General features: G+C 56.7%; 7 protein-coding genes across 7 annotated transcripts; 5 read left to right on the top strand and 2 right to left on the bottom strand.

Annotated features, from left to right (window-relative positions):
* Positions 1-614: 614 nt before the first annotated feature.
* CEL7B (Endoglucanase 1) lies at positions 615-1,955 on the top strand (the record flags this gene model as incomplete). The annotated part of the gene is made up of 2 exons (XM_037326681.1): positions 615-1,259; positions 1,320-1,955. The coding sequence occupies 2 exons, from the start codon at positions 615-617 to the stop codon at positions 1,953-1,955; spliced, it is 1,281 nt and encodes a 426-aa protein (XP_037175298.1).
* Positions 1,956-2,443: 488 nt separating this feature from the next.
* dim-5 (Histone-lysine N-methyltransferase, H3 lysine-9 specific dim-5) lies at positions 2,444-3,576 on the top strand (the record flags this gene model as incomplete). The annotated part of the gene is made up of 3 exons (XM_037326680.1): positions 2,444-2,515; positions 2,574-3,045; positions 3,104-3,576. The coding sequence occupies 3 exons, from the start codon at positions 2,444-2,446 to the stop codon at positions 3,574-3,576; spliced, it is 1,017 nt and encodes a 338-aa protein (XP_037174914.1).
* A 2,035-nt stretch (positions 3,577-5,611) lies between these two features.
* On the top strand, positions 5,612-6,726 carry ubtd2 (Ubiquitin domain-containing protein 2; the record flags this gene model as incomplete). The annotated part of the gene is made up of 4 exons (XM_037326679.1): positions 5,612-5,614; positions 5,733-6,383; positions 6,435-6,542; positions 6,601-6,726. The coding sequence occupies 4 exons, from the start codon at positions 5,612-5,614 to the stop codon at positions 6,724-6,726; spliced, it is 888 nt and encodes a 295-aa protein (XP_037174968.1).
* Positions 6,727-7,733: 1,007 nt separating this feature from the next.
* Positions 7,734-10,771, bottom strand: sec26 (Coatomer subunit beta; the record flags this gene model as incomplete). The annotated part of the gene is made up of 4 exons (XM_037326678.1): positions 7,734-7,882; positions 7,938-9,933; positions 9,983-10,403; positions 10,467-10,771. 4 exons carry the CDS (start codon positions 10,769-10,771, stop codon positions 7,734-7,736), a joined length of 2,871 nt encoding a protein of 956 aa, XP_037175429.1.
* A 737-nt stretch (positions 10,772-11,508) lies between these two features.
* CGCA056_v011431 (Protein mago nashi-like protein) lies at positions 11,509-12,246 on the top strand (the record flags this gene model as incomplete). The annotated part of the gene is made up of 6 exons (XM_037326677.1): positions 11,509-11,546; positions 11,600-11,637; positions 11,697-11,792; positions 11,848-11,911; positions 11,962-12,049; positions 12,106-12,246. The coding sequence occupies 6 exons, from the start codon at positions 11,509-11,511 to the stop codon at positions 12,244-12,246; spliced, it is 465 nt and encodes a 154-aa protein (XP_037175040.1).
* A 4,197-nt stretch (positions 12,247-16,443) lies between these two features.
* Positions 16,444-17,795, top strand: CGCA056_v011430 (Glucose-induced degradation protein 4-like protein; the record flags this gene model as incomplete). Its single annotated transcript, XM_037326676.1, has 4 exons — positions 16,444-17,013; positions 17,070-17,220; positions 17,279-17,636; positions 17,729-17,795. The coding sequence occupies 4 exons, from the start codon at positions 16,444-16,446 to the stop codon at positions 17,793-17,795; spliced, it is 1,146 nt and encodes a 381-aa protein (XP_037175039.1).
* Positions 17,796-18,206: 411 nt separating this feature from the next.
* On the bottom strand, positions 18,207-19,818 carry TRM11 (tRNA (guanine(10)-N2)-methyltransferase; the record flags this gene model as incomplete). The annotated part of the gene is made up of 3 exons (XM_037326675.1): positions 18,207-18,367; positions 18,425-19,493; positions 19,705-19,818. The coding sequence occupies 3 exons, from the start codon at positions 19,816-19,818 to the stop codon at positions 18,207-18,209; spliced, it is 1,344 nt and encodes a 447-aa protein (XP_037175848.1).
* Between the last annotated feature and the right edge of the window lie 515 nt (positions 19,819-20,333).

Below are 20,333 nucleotides of genomic sequence, written 5' to 3'. Positions count from 1 at the left end.
GGCCGCACTCGCGTCTCCTGCCAGGAACTTGGGCGTCGGCTGCTGATGGCTGCCCCATCCCGCAAGTTCACTGGACCGACGAGCCATGCGCCATGCAGGTTCACCCGCACTGGGACCGTAGAGGAGGGCAGCGTTGCATTGAACCAAGAGCCAAGATCTCCCGCGATGCGGTTCCTGGCCCGACATACCGTGAAGCCGCCCGTCGCTCACGATGGCCTTCTTCCTCTGTTGCTCTGCCGTCCCAAGAGTGGACTAAGACCGCTTCTACTTAACCTAGCACCGTGTTTGCTTCAAACCCCTTGCTTTCATTGCGGCAAACCTCTGCATCAGCCCCGCGTAGACTTCGGAGCGTAAACCTCCTTGAATCCGAATTGGACTGAAGCCGCATGTGATTAATGTGAATCTGGGGGAGAAGCCGACAGTCTGGAGGAGACAATGGCGGCAGCGCAGAAGAGAAACGCGATGGATGTCTCTGGTCTACTAACGTATATGAATGCCTGGCCTCGCACGCAATCGCCATATCGCGATGCTCTCGTGAACCCAAACGCAATCGTCAATCTCTGTGACCGGGTCTATCCAGCCATTGATTGACGGATTACGACTAAATCGTCAATATGGCTCCGACACTTTCCAGCCTGGGCCTGGCTACCCTCCTCTTCGGCCTGTCATCCGCCCAACGCCAGATCGGCCCCGAGGAGAACCACCCCTCACTGACAACCTGGCGGTGCACCAAAGCCGGGGGCTGCACCGAAGTGAACAACTTCGTCGTCCTCGACTCCCTCGCCCACAACGTCTACCAGGCAGCCAACGGTGGCTCCTGCGGCTCATGGGGTAGCGCCGCCAACGAGACGGCATGTCCCACCAAGGAAGCGTGCGCGGAGAACTGCGTTCAGGAGGGCCTGGACGACTACTCCCGCGTCGGCGTCACCACCGAGGGCGCCGCAATGACCATGTACCAGCTCCGTGACGGCAGCCTGGTCTCGCCGCGTGTGTACTTGCTCGAGCCGTCCAAGGAAAAGTACGAGATGATGCACCTGACGGGCATGGAGTTCACGTTCGATGTCGACGCCACGCGGTTGCCGTGTGGCATGAACAGCGCGCTGTATCTTTCAGAGATGAATGCCGACGGCGGACGGAGTGAACTCAACCCTGGCGGCGCGACCCATGGAACCGGGTACTGCGATGCGCAGTGCTACACGACGCCGTTTATCAACGGAGAGGGAAACCTCGAGGGTTACGGAGCGTGCTGTAATGAAATGGTAAGACTTTCAATCACCATCCACGATGGTGTCTTGTGATGACTGACAGTTGATGTCCAGGACATCTGGGAAGCCAACTCCCGCGCGAACCACATCGCCCCGCACCCTTGCAATCAGACCGGCGTCTACCTCTGCGAAGGCGAAGACTGCGCTTTTGAGGGCGTCTGCGACAAGAACGGCTGTGCGTGGAACCCGTACCGCAACAACAACCCGCAAGAATACGGCCGCGGCGCCAACTTCTCGGTCGACACCACCCGTCCCTTCACGGTGGTCACGCAGTTCCCTGCAAACGCGGCCGGCGAGCTCACCGAGATCCACCGGCTGTACGTCCAAGACGGGCACGTCATCCGCAGCGAGACGGTCAACAACCCGGACCTGCCGCAGGTGAACTACCTCAACGACGAGTTCTGCGAGGCGACCGGCTCGCGCAAGTTCATTGGCCTTGGGGGCCACAAGGAGATGGGCGAGTCGTTTGACAGAGGTATGGTGCTGGCGTTCAGCATCTGGTGGGACGAGGGCGGCGGTATGCGCTGGCTGGACGGAGCGCCGGAGGCGGGGCCGTGTGATGAGACGGAAGGGTTCCCGGCCAACATTGTCAAGACGGAGCCGAACCCTGTGGTGACCTTTAGCAACATCAAGTGGGGTGAGCTTGGGTCGACGTTCAAGCCTGAGTGCAAGAACGGGCGTAGGATCTAGTCGGATGGTCGTGGTAGTGAAGAGGGGTGTTTAGCACCAAATGCCATCGTAACCGAAATTTGAGAAGACCGAAAATCAGGAAATCGCTTCAAAATTCTCGCAATTACGCAAGTACCTTCGTCTTTGGATCCCCCGTTGTGTTTGTATCCCGGAAACAACCCGTGTCAACTGCTGTAGTCGAGAAGGATTTGCGAATATCATGCTCGATTGTCAAAGTTGTACTTGGAATCGTTGTCAGTGTGATGAAAGCTGACCGAGCTACCCCTCGGTGTCCAAGGTGAGGAAGGTACAGCTACAGCTACCCCACTTCGCTCAAAGCCTTAGTCAGCAGCAGCTTCCGCCGTCGACGCGTCGCTTCGCGTAAAGTGGTTGGCCAATTGCCCCGCGGCTTGACAGCTTCAAGGCAGCACAACGTCAAGAGCTCTGCAAACCCGCCAATAGTATGCCTTACTGTCGCTTCTTCGACCCATAACCAGAACTGCGACAATATGGAGGCGGCTACAGAGCGCCATTTCTTCTACCATGGCGCCACAGAGTCGACAAGCAAGTCGTCTGCACGGGTAAGCCTCGACCACTGACCGAACACCCAGACTGAGGACTGACTTCCTCTTGCGGCAGGCCCTAGAGCGCGAAAAGGAAAACTGTCACTGGTGCCAGATCCGCCGATTTCCCAATAACAAGGAAGCCCCGATCACGATCGTCAATGAGGAAGACGACGCCGTCATACCCTCCACCTTCCGCTTCCTCCAAGAGTCGAAGCTCGGACACGGCGTCGAGGCGGCCGAGGATAGTTTCCGCTCAGGCTGCGAATGCCGCGACGATGAAGAGTGCCAGTACCGAGGGTGTCTGTGCCTCCAGGAACAAGAGGATGACTCCGACGACGAGGGCACCGCTAGGAAAAAAGTGTACATGTACCACATGCACGGCTCCAAGGCGGGACTGCTGCGATCCCATTTCCTGAAGCATTCCAAGAGACCGATCTACGAATGCCACGAGGGCTGCGCTTGCACCGACAACTGCCCGAACCGCGTCGTCGAGAGAGGCAGGAAGGTGCCCTTGCAGATTTTCCGCACCACCCAGAGGGGATGGGGTGAGTCGTTGCTATTGCTGGAATCTTTAGAGAACAGAAACTGACGCCAGAGTGCCAGGTGTGCGTTCACTCGTTGACATCAAGAGAGGCCAGTTCGTGGACAGGTATATTGGCGAGATCCTTACGCCAGAAGAAGCCCAGCGCCGCCGCAAAGAATCGAGCATTTCACAACGCAAAGACGTGTACCTCTTCGCCCTCGACAAGTTCACCGACCCCGACTCCCCAGATCCCCGCCTACAGGGCCCGCCGCTCGAGATCGATGGCGAGTTCATGTCGGGCCCGACTCGGTTCATTAATCATTCTTGCGAGCCGAACCTCCGCATCTTTGCGCGCGTGGGCGACCATGCAGACAAGCACATGCACGACATCGGCCTCTTCGCTCTCAGAGACATTCCTGCTGGAGAAGAATTGACGTTCGACTACGTCGACGGCGTATCCGACGAAGATAACGACGCGAAGAATAAGTCCAAGCAGGGCGACATGACGCCGTGCCTCTGTGGCAGCAAGAACTGCCGTGGATTCTTGTGGTAGACATGTCGAATGATCTGATGCGGTTGACTTTTAGGACCGGTCTAGCTGGACGTTACATCGACTTGGCGGCGATGCTTGCTTGGCCAAAGGTTTTGAGCTGTCTCGGCATGCCAGGATGTGTGTCTCGGAAGACCATCTCGACGTCATTAACGTCGATGGACCGACAATGGGAACACTGGGCCCGATGGGTCCGCAACGGACAAGGGTGGGCGTCAAGGAACCACGGGCGAAACGGGTGAACGGCAGGATACGGAGGCGCCGGTGCGTGACGGATCCACGGCCGTGTATTGAGGCATGGATGACGACTCAGGGCGAACAGTTCGTCTGAAGAAGCCGGAGAAGTCGGGTTTGTGAGGATCACCTGGCTTGGAAAACGGCCGATTACGCAAAATTTGGCGATTTAGCACACGGTTGCATAACATGGCAGATGAGCAAGTCAGCGCCTCACTGAAAAACGCAAGATCTAATCTTGAAAAGGGAGAGATCTGAATTGCGTTAGTAACGGACAGCCCCGGCCCAGCTTAATGAGACTAATGGATACTCGGCACGGCGTCTCAATGGGGCGGAAGGGTTCGTTTGAGACAGGCAGCTCCATTCCTGGGCCGTGTTGGTTTGGTTATGGAATTGAGTTGGCAGCGCACAGCGCAAGCCCAGCCGTTAACGTTGAGACGGTTGCCGGCTTCAGGAGGAAAATATGTTTTTCATCGCACCACGCTCTCGTCGTCATCCTCCGGTTGTCTGTGTCAGGCGCCGTGAGATGCATCGTGGCTCAGCAACTTTACCGCCCGACGGACCACTTCAGCACTCTGGGCCACTGGAACGCATCGCTAAAGGCACCACCTTGGGAGGGGTTCGCCGGCATAAAAATGAGTAGACTGGGCTGAGCTTGCTGGGGGACCCTGTGTCGACAGGTGTAACGGGCCCCTTGCCAAGACGCTTGTGACCAACCTCTAAGCTAAGCTAGAAAACAAAATTGGAGAGAAGGGGGGGGGGGGGGGGGGGGGAAAGAGATAAGAAAGAAAGGAAGGGCGTTCGGAGGTGATCAGATCTGGCGGTGTCTGGGCCGTTCCATTGTCTCTCAATCGATTGTGTCCTTTGCGTATTGTCTCGGGCGTTCCTGAGCAGGAGGAAAACCCACGTGCAAACGGGTAATTACTGACAGCCAGGAATGGTCTGGTTCGGTACATGTCTGCAACCAACAGCAATTAAATAATACGGCTCCGACATACAAGAAAACTGGAAGGGGAAATGGAGCCTCGGCCACGGCCCAGACTTTCAGCATTTGCCAGACTTTCAGCGGAAACAAGCAAAATTTAGGTGACGCTAGCTCACGACCCCCCTGCTAGCCGAGATCCTATTCCGGGGGAGGAACTGCAACCACCTCAGTGCTGGATTCCTTCCCGCTGTCACTGTTGCTGCCGTCGTCGCTGTCGCACGTCGCACTGCAATAGGGAAAAAGTCGCTGCTTCGTCACCATCCCACCTTCTACTCGTCATCCTTCACCTCTGGTCGGTCTCCTCCTCCCGATCACCACCACAGGGGAGGCACTTCCACCACCACTACCAGACACCAACACTACCACTACCTGTACATCTCGCCAACGATCTCGTCGACGTTTCATTCGCTACTGCTCCAATCACTTCCAAATACGCACTTCCCCCAACGGCACCAACACATCCGCAGCCGCACCCGCCTTCTTCAGCCAACCAGCAGTAGCTCATCACGTCAAGGGTCCAGACCACCACTACCACCACTACCACCACCTTCTCTCCTCCAACGATTGTCGCCCGACTCTACGCCTCTTGTCCTCCTTGTCTTCTCCCTTCCACAGTTTGTTGTCTTAGACAGAATTGCTACATTTCGCAAAGCTCTCGTTTGGCGATAACGTTTCTTGGACCAACAGTACATGTTATCCAGTCCTGACCAGGCCGCGCCACATCATACACGTCAGGCTATGGACCGACGCATCTCGTATTGCTAAAACTTAACCCCGCAAATATATCTAATTCCACTCTGCCGCTGAAGCACCGTCACGATGGTAAGCTGCTCCTCAATCTCATGTCGCCTTTGGAGCGTACTCCGATTCCCAAGCGCAATGTCCAACTGCACCACGGACGGCGGCTGCTTCAAATATCAGACTAATGACAGCCTCGTAGGGCTGCTGCATGTCTAGATCCCAGAGTGGCTCGACCTCGCCCTACCCAGGCCCGACGAACACCGGCTCAGCCCGCGCAATCAACGCCTCTACTTCGGCCGCCGCCCACGGCCGCGACGACTCCCCTGCCGCCTCCACGACACAGGCCTCCAGCCGTGGTCGCCGCCATCGTCAGTCCACCCTGCCTCTCGACAGGCACATCAACAAGCCCCTCCGCCGCCACGTCTGGGCCTCCAAGAGTCGTGTCTGGACCCGTTCCGCCATCAACCGTGAGCGCAAAGATTTCTTCGAAACCCGCGTTACTGGACGTCCAGAGATATGGCAGTCCCTTCACTACGCTCTGCAGGTCCTCTGGGACCCCGCCAGCCATGGTGCAGCAGAGGACGGGACGAATGGCCTGGCAACTGCGCAGAGCATTCTTGACGCGGCGGATATTACGTTACCCACTGGTGATCTAGCCCAAGGTGCCTACGATCAGCTTGGTAACTATTACCAGCTTAACGAGTGGGCGGTGGCTAATCCCACGAATCTTGTCGAGGACGACGCAACAATAGACGTCGCGGACGATGACGAGGGTCTCTCGACGCGCGACTTCAAGGATGATCTGGCGGGCGGCGAAGAGACCACCGAGGAACTCGACGAAGACGAGAATGTAAGGCGGAGAGAGGAAAAGGGCAAGGCGGTGGCTGACGCTCGAGATCAGCTTTCTCTTCTTGCTCGTCTGTCTGAAAATGGGCGTGATGTGACTGTTGGCTTCTCCAAAACCGACACCGTTAAAATCATTACCGGTAAGATACTAAACGAAGCGGGGGTAAGCTCTATCACTTTGAATATCGGCCTGCAACTATTTTGACTAACGTATCTACCAGCTCTCTCCAACCAAGAAGAAAATACGCCTCGCCTTCATGGGCAAGCTACTCAAAGAAAACCTGCCTCTTACGGAGCAGGGTTGGACTCAGGGTCAGGTTATCAATGCCTATGTCTCTGACAGATAGTCTCAAGAGCATATGGACTTTTTCCGGGAAGGATGGCAGGAACGATGGCGCTTAGTGCGTCGACGAAGAAACGCCATCAGCATTCACCCCTCGAGCCCATTCTGGAGGACGCGCTATTCTTCATCATACTTCGAACCTGATCAACAATGGTAACCCAGCCGTCAAACTGCCCCTGAACACCACGGCGACCTGTTGAGCGTTTCCGTACATTCTCAACACCACAAAGACGGGTTACTTCAACCCGCAAGGCACCTACACACATGGCCAAAGCCATCGACGGCAGCACTCTTTACCCCCAGCTTCAACACGGATACACAAACGCTCCCTTTTTATTTACTATTGGTTTCAGTCTGGATAATACCCCTTTTCATCGCGATCCAATTCCTGCAATCTTTGGCGTTTCGGTGGAGGACGTTTGCCGCCAACAAGAAAAAGCCTTTGTTTGTTTGTCAGCCATTACGAGCATTACACGCTCTCATTAGTTTAGTGATTACGATTCCGCTCAGCCAAAACTGTGGCATACCCAGCGGAATGTACGTATGCATATGCCCTGAGGGGGTTCACCCCTCTGGCTTGGTCAATACCGTACTTAATACGACATGATTCTTCATCATACTCATCGTACCCATGCCATGACGCCATCTGGGTGACATGTACTTGCTTAGAACATGAATAACATCTTGTTTCTACCTACTCAGGACGCCTGACCCGGCTGCACTTTTTACTCTAACCACAAAAAGAAGAGCGGGCGAGAGAGAGAGCCAAAGGGGGGAAAACACAGACAAGGACTCAATCCCTCCCCTCATATTTCATTTCCATTCAGCACCGCCAGCCAGCCAGCCCGCCTTCCCAGGTCGCATCTTTCTCTCTTGCTTCCCTTTTTAGATCTTTCAACCCCATTACGCCCGCAGGCTGGAAATTAGCCGGGAGGGAGGCTGTCAAAACATGACATCGGGGCGACTACTGCAGTATCGATATATAGCACCTACATCCGCCACTTACAACCCTCACGCCGCTGAGCCGATCTTGTTGAGTCCCTTGAGGGATCCCAAGCTCAGCGCCAGGCCTTGCGATCTGCTTCTTATTCTGACGAAGCCGGTGATGGGTCCGTCCTCGCCCTCCTTCTCGATGCTCAGGTTGGCCAGCGCATCCTCGCCTGTGCATTTGTTAGCAATGGAAACATGAAATGGGAAAGTCATTCAACAACTTACCGAATACGCTGCGGGCGTACAAGTTGGCGCTCAAGAACTGGCAGTTGCCCTTCATACTGGCCTCGGGAGTCAGGCAGTTCATGTTTGTGGCCGCCATCAGCTGCTCCAAGAAGTCACGCAGCGACTTGGCCTTGGAGTTGATGTTGACCTTGTTCTCCCACTCGAACTCGGTCCACATTGTGCGGAACTGCGTCTCGGTGCAGGTGGCGGGCTGAATGTAGTCCATAATGTCGACGTGGAGGTCGTTCAGGATGACAACGTTGGTATCCGTAGAGTGGGCACCGTCGTAGACAACGTTGCCGAAGATGACACCGGTATCCGTGGAGGAAACCTTGATAGTGCACTGGACATTGTGGAAGTCGTGGGGACCCAGGTTTTGTGTCGTCGGCCTCTCGACAACCTTGAGGTCACCGAGGGTAGCAAATTCGACGGAGAGGTTCTGCAGCGTCTCCATAGTCTGGTTGACCAGGAGGACGTCAAGAACGATATCGAACTGGTGGACCTTGACGTAAGCCTCGGCGTAGACAGGGTCGGAGAAACCGGTAAGCTGGACGACACGGCTGAGCTTGGAGGAAAGATCCTCCGCCGTGGCCTCACCACCGGTGGCTCTCTCGAGGTCAACCTCAATCTCGTCCAAACCGTCGGTGGCGTTCTTCTTGGAGAGCTGGCGGATCTGGACGACATCGTCAACCTGGATGGCAGTCTTGGCCTTCTCGACAGCCTCCTTGGCGAGACGCTTCTTCTCCTCGGCCTGAACCATGGCACGGAAAGCCTTGCGGGTGTCGTCGAGGTAGACGGTCTCGAGCTCCTTGTGCTGGTTGAACTCAGCCAAAGAGCGGACGCAAGACATGATACGGTCGACAGAGTCCTCGTCAATGGGAGCCTTCACGAATTGCGACTGACCAACACGGATGATGGAGATCATGATGAGCATGGCCTCACCGCGGAGGGCGTTGGTGCGACCAGCCTCCTTGGAGATCTCGGCGTGGCGCATGACGAGCTTAACCAGGGTGGCGGAGAGAACAGTTGCGAGGTAGTAGTCACCGTCGAGGATGAGCTGGCGCAGAGGAGGCTTCTGGGCAGCCTTCACGGCCTCCAACTTGGCAGCAACGGAAGACTGGCTGGTAAGAGCAGTCTCGGTAGCGTAGGTTCCGTCAGCAAGCACCTTGCGGGAGCCGGTCGGTTGTGCGGGCTTGGAGTGTCCATTGACCTGCTCCTTGTTCTCCTCCTCACCATCACCGTCAAGCAGCCTCTGCTCCGAGGCGAGAATGGGGATCTCGCCCAAGCTGGAACGGATGCTCTTCCATGCGTCCCTGATGTCGCGCTCCTCCAGAGAGTACTCTCCAATAATCCACATAATACCCCTGTAAACCTTGCCGGCGCGAACCTCGCTGAGGGTAGCCACCAACCTCTGCACAATCGGCTTGCGCAGCTTGGGGAACTTCTCAACGACCTCCTTAACGAAGTTGATGACGTCGACGGCGGAGGTGTTGTTGAAGTCGGCGATAAAGTCCATGAGCAGGTCGACGACGCTAGCGGCAACCTCGGAGAACTTGATGGCGCACTGGTGGATGGAGTGAATGAGGAGCTGGCGGTACTCGGTGTTCTTCTCGTATTCCTGGTCCACGGTCTTTGACAGCTCCTTCTTCAGCAGGAGCACGACCTCCTCGACGTTCTTGCTCGACACCATCTCGAGGGCAATACCCAGAGCCTTGCGGCGAACATCGATATCGGGGCTGGAAAGGACGCGCAGAATCTCCATCACCAAATCATCCAAGATACCCTCGTTCTTCTTGCGAAGCTGGTCCACGCGGTCGAGGACAATCAGCTTGACATTGTTATCCGCCTCCTTGATGCTGAGCTCAATGAACTTGGCAGCGGCGGCCTTTACTGCGACGGGGTTGTTGGTGAGGGCGGTTAATGACGAGGCAGCTTCGTAAACGACGGTCGAGGTGCTGGCTTCGAGAAGGTCGAAGATGAGACGCAGATAGCGCGCCTGCTCGGGTCAGCCATGCGCCAAGCGAATTATCCTTGGGATATCCTACCTTGTTCTGGGAGTTCTGAATGGCATCCTTGCGAATGAACTCGAGCTCAACGAGCTGCAGGAGCTCTTCTGCGTTGGGGATGCCCTCGAATACTGTGCTCAGGTAGAGCAGAGCCTTCTCGTGGTCGATGGAGGCCAGGGCGGCGAAGGCATTGCGCTTGCACGTCGGGTCGTTCTCGGCTTCGAGGAATGTGCTGATGAGGTCGGAGGCATCCGGGATTAGGGAGGCGCTGTGTGTGTAGATGGAGGAGACGGCGAAGACTGCGTTCTTGCGCACGTATGCGTGGCGGTGCTCGAGGCACTGTCTCGCGGAGGACAGCAGAGGTTCGATAAGTTCGGGTTCCCTCAGCTTGCAGAGGAAGCGGAGCGTGTTTCCGCGAATGTACTCGTTGGGATGTTGCAGGTCGTTTCTGATACCATTGCTGAGGCCAGAGTGTCAGTAGGGGTGCATGCAGCTTCAGCTGGAGGCCAGAGGTGCCACGAACCAGACCAAGATCATTTCCTGCTTGAGCTTGCCGTTGGAGTCGAGCTTGGGGCAGATCTCGTAGTAAAAGTAGAGGAGCTTCTTCAGAGGCTTGTGCTTCGAGGGCATGACGAAACGGATGATGTGCATAAGGAGGTTAGGCATTGGGTCGCCGTTGAGCATGATGGTGAGAATGCGCTTCATGGTCTCGACCTTGCTCTCGTCGGTGCCCTTCTCGAGCTGCGTGCGCAGGTCGGCGAGGGAAGGGACGTCGGCGGCATTGTCCTGGTGCACCAAGCTGTAGGCATTTTCCAGAAAGGAGGCCATCGTGGCGGCAGTGTGTTGGTGTTGCTGGCTCGGTGCCGGCGCGGTGAGGGTGACGACGTGTTCAAGGGGGGATTAAGATGGAAGTCGGGGGGTTCGAGTGGGATGTGTCGAAGCTGGGCGGTGGGGATTGGGGATTGGACGGCAGTGTGTCTAAGGGACGGGGGGAATACGTGTTAGCTCAGGGAGCTCCTTCTCTACGATTGGAACTTTTTTTTGGGCGATGCAAGTGATGGAGACTGGAAAGTGACATACTCTTCTAGGCCATCCGTTTTACTCAATCCACTTCCACACGAGAGCTCCTTCGGCAAGCATGCGTCGTCAGTGTTTGTGTGGGTTGTTGGGAGCAGTTCGGTCCAGTTCACTGATTCGCGATACACGGCTGCGCAACTGTAGCATATACCGCCGGGCCCTCTGTACACTGATCTGGCCCTTCGTGAATATCTGTCCCCGGGCGCCGAACAGGTGTCAGTAAGCGAAACACGTGACGCCAGTGGACCCTTGCACTCGGAGCGGATTAAGACGCCGGAGAGACCCAGCCAGAGCCTCTGCCAACGGAGCTCTTCCATTGGCCGAAGCTCTACCCACTCATGATGGCAGACCCCGCCAGGGCTGAGGGACGACGGGGGCCATCCCGCTTTTCTTGCATTCCCATTCCCCAGCCTTGCAGCTCCCAAAGACACCAAGTCGCGACGAGACACCGACACCGACACCGAGCTTTGTCGACGACGCCGCCCACCATGTCGGCCCCCAACGATCAGTTCTACCTGCGATACTAGTGCGTCCGGTCATGCTGACCTCTTTTGGATTGCACCCAGCTAACGGCAATAGCTCCGGCCACTCTGGACGCTTCGGCCATGAGTTCCTGGGTAACTCGCCCCGCCGATCTCGACGTTCGTTGCGGCAAACCCGCTGACACCGATCCCAGAGTTTGACTTCCGCGTTGTCGGCGACGGACGCAGTGCAGTCGCACGATATGCCAACAACTCCAACTACAGGAACGACAGTTTGATTCGCAAAGAGAGTACGACACCTCCCCGCTTCACAGCCGGCAGGCAAGGGCTGATAAGTGCGTCTAGTGTGCGTCAGCGCTCTGGTCGTCGAGGAGATCAAGCGCATCATCAAGACGAGCGAAATTTTGAAGTGCGCTTCCAGACATCAAGGCCCCAGAAATCGACTAACACCCTCTGCAGGGAAGACGACTCAAAGTGGCCGCAAAAGAACAAGGACGGACGCCAGGAGCTTGAGATTCGGCTGGGGAACGACCATATTTCTTTCGAGGTGGGTAGGAGTCATCCGTTGGCTCTCAGGGCACCTGGCTGACATGTTTCGGGCAGACCGCTAAGATTGGCTCCTTGGTCGACGTGACGGAGTCTGCAGACCCGGAAGGATTGCGAGTGTTTTACTACCTCGTGCAGGACCTGAAGGCTCTCGTCTTCAGCCTGATTGCCCTGCACTTCAAGATCAAGCCCATCTAAACGCGATCGACGACAACGACCCCGACGACAGCGGACGGCGATGAAGAATGGAGATACCCGAGACCGGCAACAACAACTGACCACCGGTTCAGCGAGGGGCCAACTGTTTAATGTGGGAGAGGGTTTGCTACGAGACGAACATGCAATGACGAAAAGCCCCCCGCATGCCGCGTGACCTGCGGACTGCGGACTGCGGGAAACAGCCCGACTACTTCTAGAAAATGCATAACGATGCGGGTGTATGCATGAAGCAGTTCTTGGGCCCCTTCAGCTCGGACATGACGGCTGGTGTGGGGGGGACGGATGAAAAAAGCAGAGAGAGATAATCAATCGATTGGTAACTAGCCATCCCTATTTCATGAGGTAGACTTACACGGGCGTGGCCAAATTTGGTCGCGATCCCGCAATAACGAGACACGTCTTTTTTTTTTTTTTCGATGATACTGTCATGCACGCCCGTTGCCTCGCACGAAAAGGGGACGTCGGCCACGCAGATCGGCCGTGTTCTGAGATTAGGTCGGAGATGGGAAGGGTCTGAGGTGGTGAACTGACATGCGGGCCGCTGTCATCAGCTAATGACGAGAAGCTAACCCAATCTCGCCGCTCCTGATGATGGGATGTTGGGTTGTGTCACACAGCTCTTGAGTTCGCGTTGGCTCGAGCTGTCAACGGGAGCAGTGCCGAGTCAGACTTGTAACGGCGGATTCTGGACTAAGCATAACAGGGCCGGACAGATCGGGTCGGTCGGGGAGATGCGGGTTCTCGCAAGGAGAGGGCCAGGGCAGGGCTGAGACCAGACAGCGAACGGCGGGAGTGCGGCTTTACTGCTTTATTGCTTTAGCGGCGATGGTTCAAGGCGGGATGTGAGGCGTGACGGGAGCTGGCTGGTGCCCGGCGTTCGGTTCGGTTCAGGTCAGTTCAGGGGAGGAGGGCATGAGGGGGGCCAGCGTGACAGCATGATAGTCCGTCCTCTTGATCTCCATGAGGTCGAAACAAGCATGATGAGCGGCGAATTGCTAATAATGTAGATGACGGGTGTTATTGTCCCTCTGTTGAGCAATGTGCTTTGAATATCGAAAAGGGGGAGGAAGGCATTCCATCATCCAACGGTAATTAGCTGGCACAGACGGCAGCGACAATGCATACGTGATGCGATGGGCTCACAGACAGCTGGCAGGGAGCTGCTTGGTCGGGATGACTGTAGGCGGTTTAGAGGATCTGCCTTGTGTGTGTTGTGTCTGTAGCACTGCCTTCCTCCATTTCATGTGAGGCAATGGAAAGGGATGAGGCTTAGACGGGAGTTGAGAGGTGAGGCGGTTGGTCGTGGCTGGGATCCGCCTTGCATTAGACGTTGAGTACTCGGGCAAGTAGATGAAGTGTCTATTGCATGCAGATGGACATGCAGCTCAAGGCAAGATGAGGCAGGTAAATTGCAGTGCTTGGACTCGTTGGAAAGAGTCACCTCACCTCGGTCTGAGTCTTGAGTGGATATTCATACCTGCGAGAGCACAGAGTTTGGCTCCAGTCTGTGCCACTGCGGCAGGTTTACGGTTGAAGAGACGGGTGCAGCGCCCGCTGACGCCCTCTGTTCCATTCCTCGGGGCCCTGGGGGTGAAGTGATGAATGTCACTGGGCCCGGGCCCTGGAACTGCAGATGCGCCCGTCCATTGCAGCGGGATCCGGCAGGGCAGCGCCTGCAAAAACGGGGACTGCGAGCCCCCCGCCAGCCCGAAAAGGGCCCTGCGCCTGGGGGGGAGAGACGAGAAGAAAATTCAGCAGGACAATAGACATGAGACCGCTGGCTGCAGCGCCTAGGTAGGTATGTACCCAGGACAGATGCACGAGCATTTCATGGAGCGATGGGGGGGCAGTTCATGTTCGGTACCTCTGGCAAGCCTCTGTTTACTAAGTAAGTGCTCTCAACCTGCGCAGTCATGAGGTGAGCTGGCTTCCCATCTTTTGTAGCGTTTGGGGGCCCGGGACGAATCAGACGACACAAAAGTGGCTGAAGCTGGAGACGTAGAGGCGACGACGAGAGACCCAGCAAGAGGCTGGAGGCGCTGAGGTGTTCCCGTCAGTTCTGCTGGCAGTGCTTGTCTGTCTTAGTGCGTGACGCTTTCAGCCCAGAAGAACCCTCCGCTAGGGACGTCGACAGCCAAATTCACGGCCAAGGGGTGTTCAGCGACGCCGCTAGAGAAGTCGGGGGCAAAGTCTCGTGGCTGGCGCCCGTCTAGCGTGGTTCTTTGACAGAGAGCGAACGCCAGAAGCGACAGCTAAGCATCAAGACTGGTAATGAACCCAGTAGACACTGCAGTGGACGGACAGCAATAGAGTGAGAGCCAGAGAGACAGAGAGCGAGAGAGAGACGGACAGATGGAGGCTTGACAGCGCAGAAATGCCACATGCCGGGGAGACCCTTCTAACGTGGCTAGCGGTAACGATGCGATGGAGAGAAATGCCCGTTCTCAGGTACTTTCTCTGCCTGTGAGATATGGCAGGTACATGTACATTAGAGGGGGTATTCAGCAATGAATGGGGGAAGGCGGGGGGAGGGCGTCATCGGCTGCAATGCATTGACGGTGGACTCCTTCTCTCTCCAGCTCCCTTTTTCGCTGCATCTTGACTGCAGTATTTCGTCTGTTGCCGCCATATGTATCCGTAGCTGTTCATGTGCCCGTACGCTGTGCTGTCTGCTGTCTGCTCGTGTGCTCTCCGTCTCACCCATTCGATTATTCGAACCGAATAACGCAACAGTCAGAAAATCATCAAACAGCAGCAAAAAAGGATACTCAACACCATCTCAACATCGCAACCAACCCGCGAGAACGATAACATTGCCTTTTCATTTACACGCACCTTCAACATTATCCGTTGCTTCCCCGCCAATCACCTCACTCCATCCCATCTCGTCCCATCCCGGCAACAAAGCCCATCGTCCCCTCCTCCCCCCCATTTTGCATTCCGCGACCCCCCATCTTCCCTCTCCCGCTTTCCCCCAGTCGCAGAGCAGCAACAGAGAAAAGCCCACTTACTGGCCCAAGATCCAGTGGTAGTGTCCTCTCCCCAATCGTCACACCCCCGTCCCATTTTCCACTTGGTTGATTGAAGGACCTTGGTTGGCCCTGTCCCTCTTGCCCTCCATCTTGCTCTGTCTCCGTCTCCGTCTCCGTCCCTCTGCAGTCTTCACGGTTCAGGCCCAGGCCCTTCCTACCCGTCTCTGCAACCCGTCTCTGCATTTTCTGGTGCTGCCCTCCCGCCGTCGCACTTGTACCTTGGAGAGAGAGGTACCTCACTTTACCTGCTAAGGTAATTCGAGAGTGTCTGCCGCTGCCTCTAGCATAGCCGCATGGAGATTTGTCTCTGTTGAGCTGTGCCGTCGCTGTTAGTTGTGGCATTGCGTTGTACTGCAACTTGCCTACAGATACCTAGCCAACCCTCCCATTCCTCGCTGCTCGCCAGCATTTGCATCTGCCCGACCTCGCCTCTGTCACATCAGCCATACATCCGCCGCTTCTGTGACAATTCTATATTTCTCGCCCAAAATCTAAGCTTCGTCACCTGCGGCAAGCTTCTCCTCTCTGTTTTGGCTCAAATCCCGCGCCGAACCCCCGACATCGTCATCCCACCAGGCGCAAAGTATTCTTGCGGCCCTACTTTACTTACCTTCTTCACCTCGCCCCCGACTTCCCACATCGCATCAGCTTGCTCGACGACGCGGTGTTGGATTCCTCCCGACCAATGCCCCTGTCCGCCGCCGACCGCCTTCTCTCGCTTGGCAGCTTGTGATTCCGTCCACTCGGAGCCAACCTACCTTACCCCAAGGCGCTGCTCCCACTGGTCTGAATCACCTCCTCGCATTCATCCCCTCGACCGAGTTTCCTCGAGGAACAACCAAGCAGCCCACCCGGCCACTTCGCTGCCCTCCGACGTCGAAATAATCATCGCCGCATCGTTGCACCCGAACCCGAACCCGCCCAACGACACTCCATCTGCTCTCCCTCCGCGCTGTTGCCCCCCCTGCTGTCATCATTGCGGAGCCCTTCAACCCCTGCTGGCGGTAAAGCCGCAGCGTTCCCCGTCGACGCGACCGACCCCCATCGCCCGACATCGACGTCCACCGCTGCCAGTGCCGTTGCTGCAGCGCTCCATCCCGTCTTCACGATCATCCAAGACACACGACACCTTTCCCAGCCCAGCATGCCGACTCCCTCATCCAACCCTCCTCCCGACCCCCACTCTCCTCGATCGCACAGTTTCTCGACATGTCCTGAAGACAGCAACTCAAGATCTCCCCAACGCAGCTGGCGTCCACCCACCGGCCCAGATGCCAACGACGGCCCGGCAGCGATGGATCCCCATCACGACCGCGACCGCATGGACGAGGACGCCTCTCCCGCTCCCGTCAGCGCCCCAATGTCTCCCACCGAGGGCATAAGCACCGAGGTCATTCTCGACGACGAGCCCACATCCGCCGTCTCTTCCTCTAGATCAACAACCATGTCGCCGAGGCCGCAGTCGGGCGACACCGCCCACTCGTCGACTGCGGCTGATATGGAGTCTTTCAAGCAAGGCGAATCAGACGAGGAGGGACACTCGGCCGGTGACAGGCTACGGGCGTCCCGTGCTGATGGATCGAGGCGGCATGATACCAGGCAATCCGCAACGACACTACACGACGACGGCAAGGGCATGGATATCGATGCCGATGACGTGTGGGAGGAGGAGCTAATGGCACCCTCTATGGGTTCAGAATATTCCAACATGAGGGTATGCTCACCCCCATCGATGACTGATTCGATGCACCGGTTTGCTGACTGTCACAGATAATTCCATCTTCACCATCGTCCTTTTTGCGGCCAGGGAGCAAGTTCCGCGGCACACAGCAATCCGAGCGACAGGTTTACGACGTCCAGGTCGAAATCAAGCATGTCGACCTGAGGGAGTCATTCCTCTGCGGCTATCTGCGTATTCAAGGTACAAACAACCAACAGCTCCCCCGCCCATTGTGTAACGCCCGCTAAACCTTGTGCAGGCCTCACCGAGGACCACCCCACGTTGACGACATACTTCGAGGGCGAGATCATCGGCACCAAGTACGGCTTCACCACAAATCACGAGACCTGGGGCGCCACCGATAAGATCGACCTCAACCACTGGGCGAAATTTAACGCCTTCCGTCCTTTCCAGAAGCAGGCGCGTAAGGGCCCTGTGGTGATCCGCGACGTGGCCCAGCGCGAGAACATTTTCATGCGCTGGAAGGAGCATTTCCTCGTACCCGACCATCGCGTACGCACCATCTCGGGCGCTAGTTTCGAAGGATTCTACTACATCTGCTTCAACCAGGTCAAGGGTGAGGTGAGTGGAATATACTTCCACTCCAAGAGCGAAAAGTGAGTGCCGACGACACCCTTTCAAAAGCCCGAGACACCGAACGGGCTTTTTGTTGTTCTTTTCTTCTTTTGCTGACGCCATTCGTCACCAGGTTTCAGCAGCTCGAGCTCAAGCACGTGGAGGACAGGGGCTGCTTCAGCGCCATGGAATTCAGATAAGAACAGGAAAAAAGGTCCGATCCCCCGGAACGACATCCGGAAAGGAAAGGACTTCGGGGTGCAGGACAGAGCAGAGGTACGAGCGCAAAACCCGACGGCACCGGGGAGAAGAGTCATCCGGCGCGGGAGTTTGCTTGCTGGAATTGGTTGGATGCATTCGGTGCCTTTTTTTTTTTTGACAAATGATATCAAACGACGATGCCTTGGGACATGCCTTGGGAACGACGAGGGGAAATAATTCAAGGCAAGCGGCAAAGGGAATTATGACCACATACGGGAGAGACAAGAGGAGGAGAGGGAAAGCCATAACCACATGCGCGAAACAGTATTACTTTTTTATCAGGCACGGACACAAGGCATCATCAAAGACGGGAGGGAGGGGACTTGCTGTACATGTTTATTCTTCTTCTATTAGGCTTCTTCCTTTTCGAACTTGGTGAAGTAGCCCCGCCGAAAGGGGTTCAGTTCATCTGCTGTTGTTCCCTCGACGAATGTGCGTTTGTACGCGGCTAACCTGTCCGGATCGACCTGCGAGTCGGGAATGCGGCGGTATGTGATGAGCCGCCGTGACCCTGTTGTCGGTTTAGCATGCAACCTGGTCAAAGAAGGGTGGACGGGCGACGACTTACATTTGTTGAACGGCTGCACGCAAATCACCACCAGCTTAAGCCTAGGATGCTCCGGCACAGGAATCTCCTGCTCCTCGTCGTTCGCCGTCGGCATCCAGAAACTCAACCGGCCGCCGTCCACGAGCGTGTCGCCCGCAAACTCCAGAATGTCGTCCAGCATCGCCAGGAAGCTGTACGGCTTCTTGGGCGCGATGAAGTCCTTGTCCTTGTACCGCGTCTTGCCCGCCTCGACGACCCAGGGCGTCTTCTCCGGGTCCCTGCACCCTAGCACGCGCAGGCCCTCGCGCACGCCGTAGGGCGGGTCGCACACGATGCCGTCGAGCCAGCGGCGCTTCCCGGAGCGGACGACGGGCGTGTTGGTGAGGTCTGCGGTCCAGAACTCGCCGACGCGGTGGCGCAGGCCGTACTGCGCGAAGTTGCCGAGGACGGAGCGCTCGCCGCCGGCGCCGCGGATGGAGCGGCCGTCAATGTCGGAGCCGAAGCCGAGGGCGCCGAAGTGGGCGCACGCGATGGGGAAGGAGCCGGTGCCGACGAAGGGGTCGTAGAAGAGCTTGCCGGGGCCGGCGTGGGCGAGGTTGGCGGTGACGAGGGCGAGCTCGGAGTCCATGGAGGTGGTGGAGATGTAGCCGCGCTTCTTGAGGTCGTAGGTGAGGGAGAGGTGGCGGGCGCCGGTGCCGAGGAGGCGGGCGAGGTAGATGCGTTTCGGGGCGGGGCCGTGGAGGTCCCAGTCCTCGAAGAGGGTGAACTCGATGTCGGGGGATTTCATGCGGATGGGCCCCGCGAGGGGGAGGTATTTGAAGGAGTTGATGAGGGCGATGAAGTCGGCGTGGGGGCGGGTTGTTTGGTAGGTATCGAGGTTGAAGCGGAAGGAGGCGGTTGCGTAGGAGGGGGACCAGAGGGGGGTTGTCGGCGGGGTGGAGGAAGGGAAGAGGGATTTGAGGGTTTCGTGGAGGGATGGGTAGGTTGTTGAGGAGGCCCAGAGGGCGTGGATGGATTGTGTGAGGAGGGAGCGGGCGACGAGTCGGGGGGCGTCGTCTGGGGAGGGGAGAGTGATGATGCAGAAGGGGGTCTGGGAGGATGTTAGTGAGATTGGCTGGGTGAGTGGTCATGTGGAATTTGGAGTTGGTTTTTAGGATGACTTTTATGGGAGTTTCAATGTCGGATGTTTGAGTGTAAGAAAGCTGTTGGTTATGCAACACCTCCAGCAATCTTCATGGGCAACATTGTGAAGTGGTTGGAGATGCTCATATGAGCCCCTCATGAAATAGACCAACACGCACCTCTGCGCTGTACTCCACAACCTTCATCTGAATCCCCTCAAGATCAGCCAGAGCCTGGAGCTCCGGCAGTCGGAACGACTCGTGAGCCTGGGAGAAGCGCACGAGATACTCCATTGTGACGGTCGTCGTTGGCGCAAAAGCCGTCAAGGAGGGGCAGTAGTCGCCGGAGAAAAAATCCTGGCGCGGCGCGGGGTGATGATCTGCCCCTCGTTTGCGCTGTGTTTTGGACCGCTGGTAGTGTTAGTGACGGTGCCAGCGGACAAAACTTGGGGATACCACTCACAGCGCTGTTATGAGTAATGAGTGTAAGTCTTGAGGCTATCCAGGCTGAAATGAAGGTGTCGTTGGTGAAAATGTCGTCTTCTCTCCGTCTTGCACCTCTGACTCGATTGGGATTTGTGTGGGTTTGTGACGGTGCTTTTTTTGATGGAGGATGACACTGGCTCGAGACACTCCTGGGTGTAGAAAGGCAGACTGTTCCTCCCAGACAGCTCCCAGATTTGCGGTTCGCTGCGGGTAGTATGGGGCCTTTCCTCCAATCGGAGAACACCTGGTGTGGATCTAGCTTTTGATATGCAATTCTCACTTTGGAGTTGTCGAGCTCTCTCACATCGCGTCCTGCAACTCGC

The sequence above is a fragment of the Colletotrichum aenigma genome, assembly GCF_013390185.1.
Source record: "Colletotrichum aenigma strain Cg56 chromosome Unknown KSG_Cg56_contig07, whole genome shotgun sequence".
In the NCBI taxonomy this organism is placed as follows: Eukaryota; Fungi; Ascomycota; class Sordariomycetes; order Glomerellales; family Glomerellaceae; genus Colletotrichum; species Colletotrichum aenigma.
The sequence above is the reverse complement of the archived record's forward strand: the minus strand, read 5'-3'. Positions and strand labels throughout refer to the sequence as shown.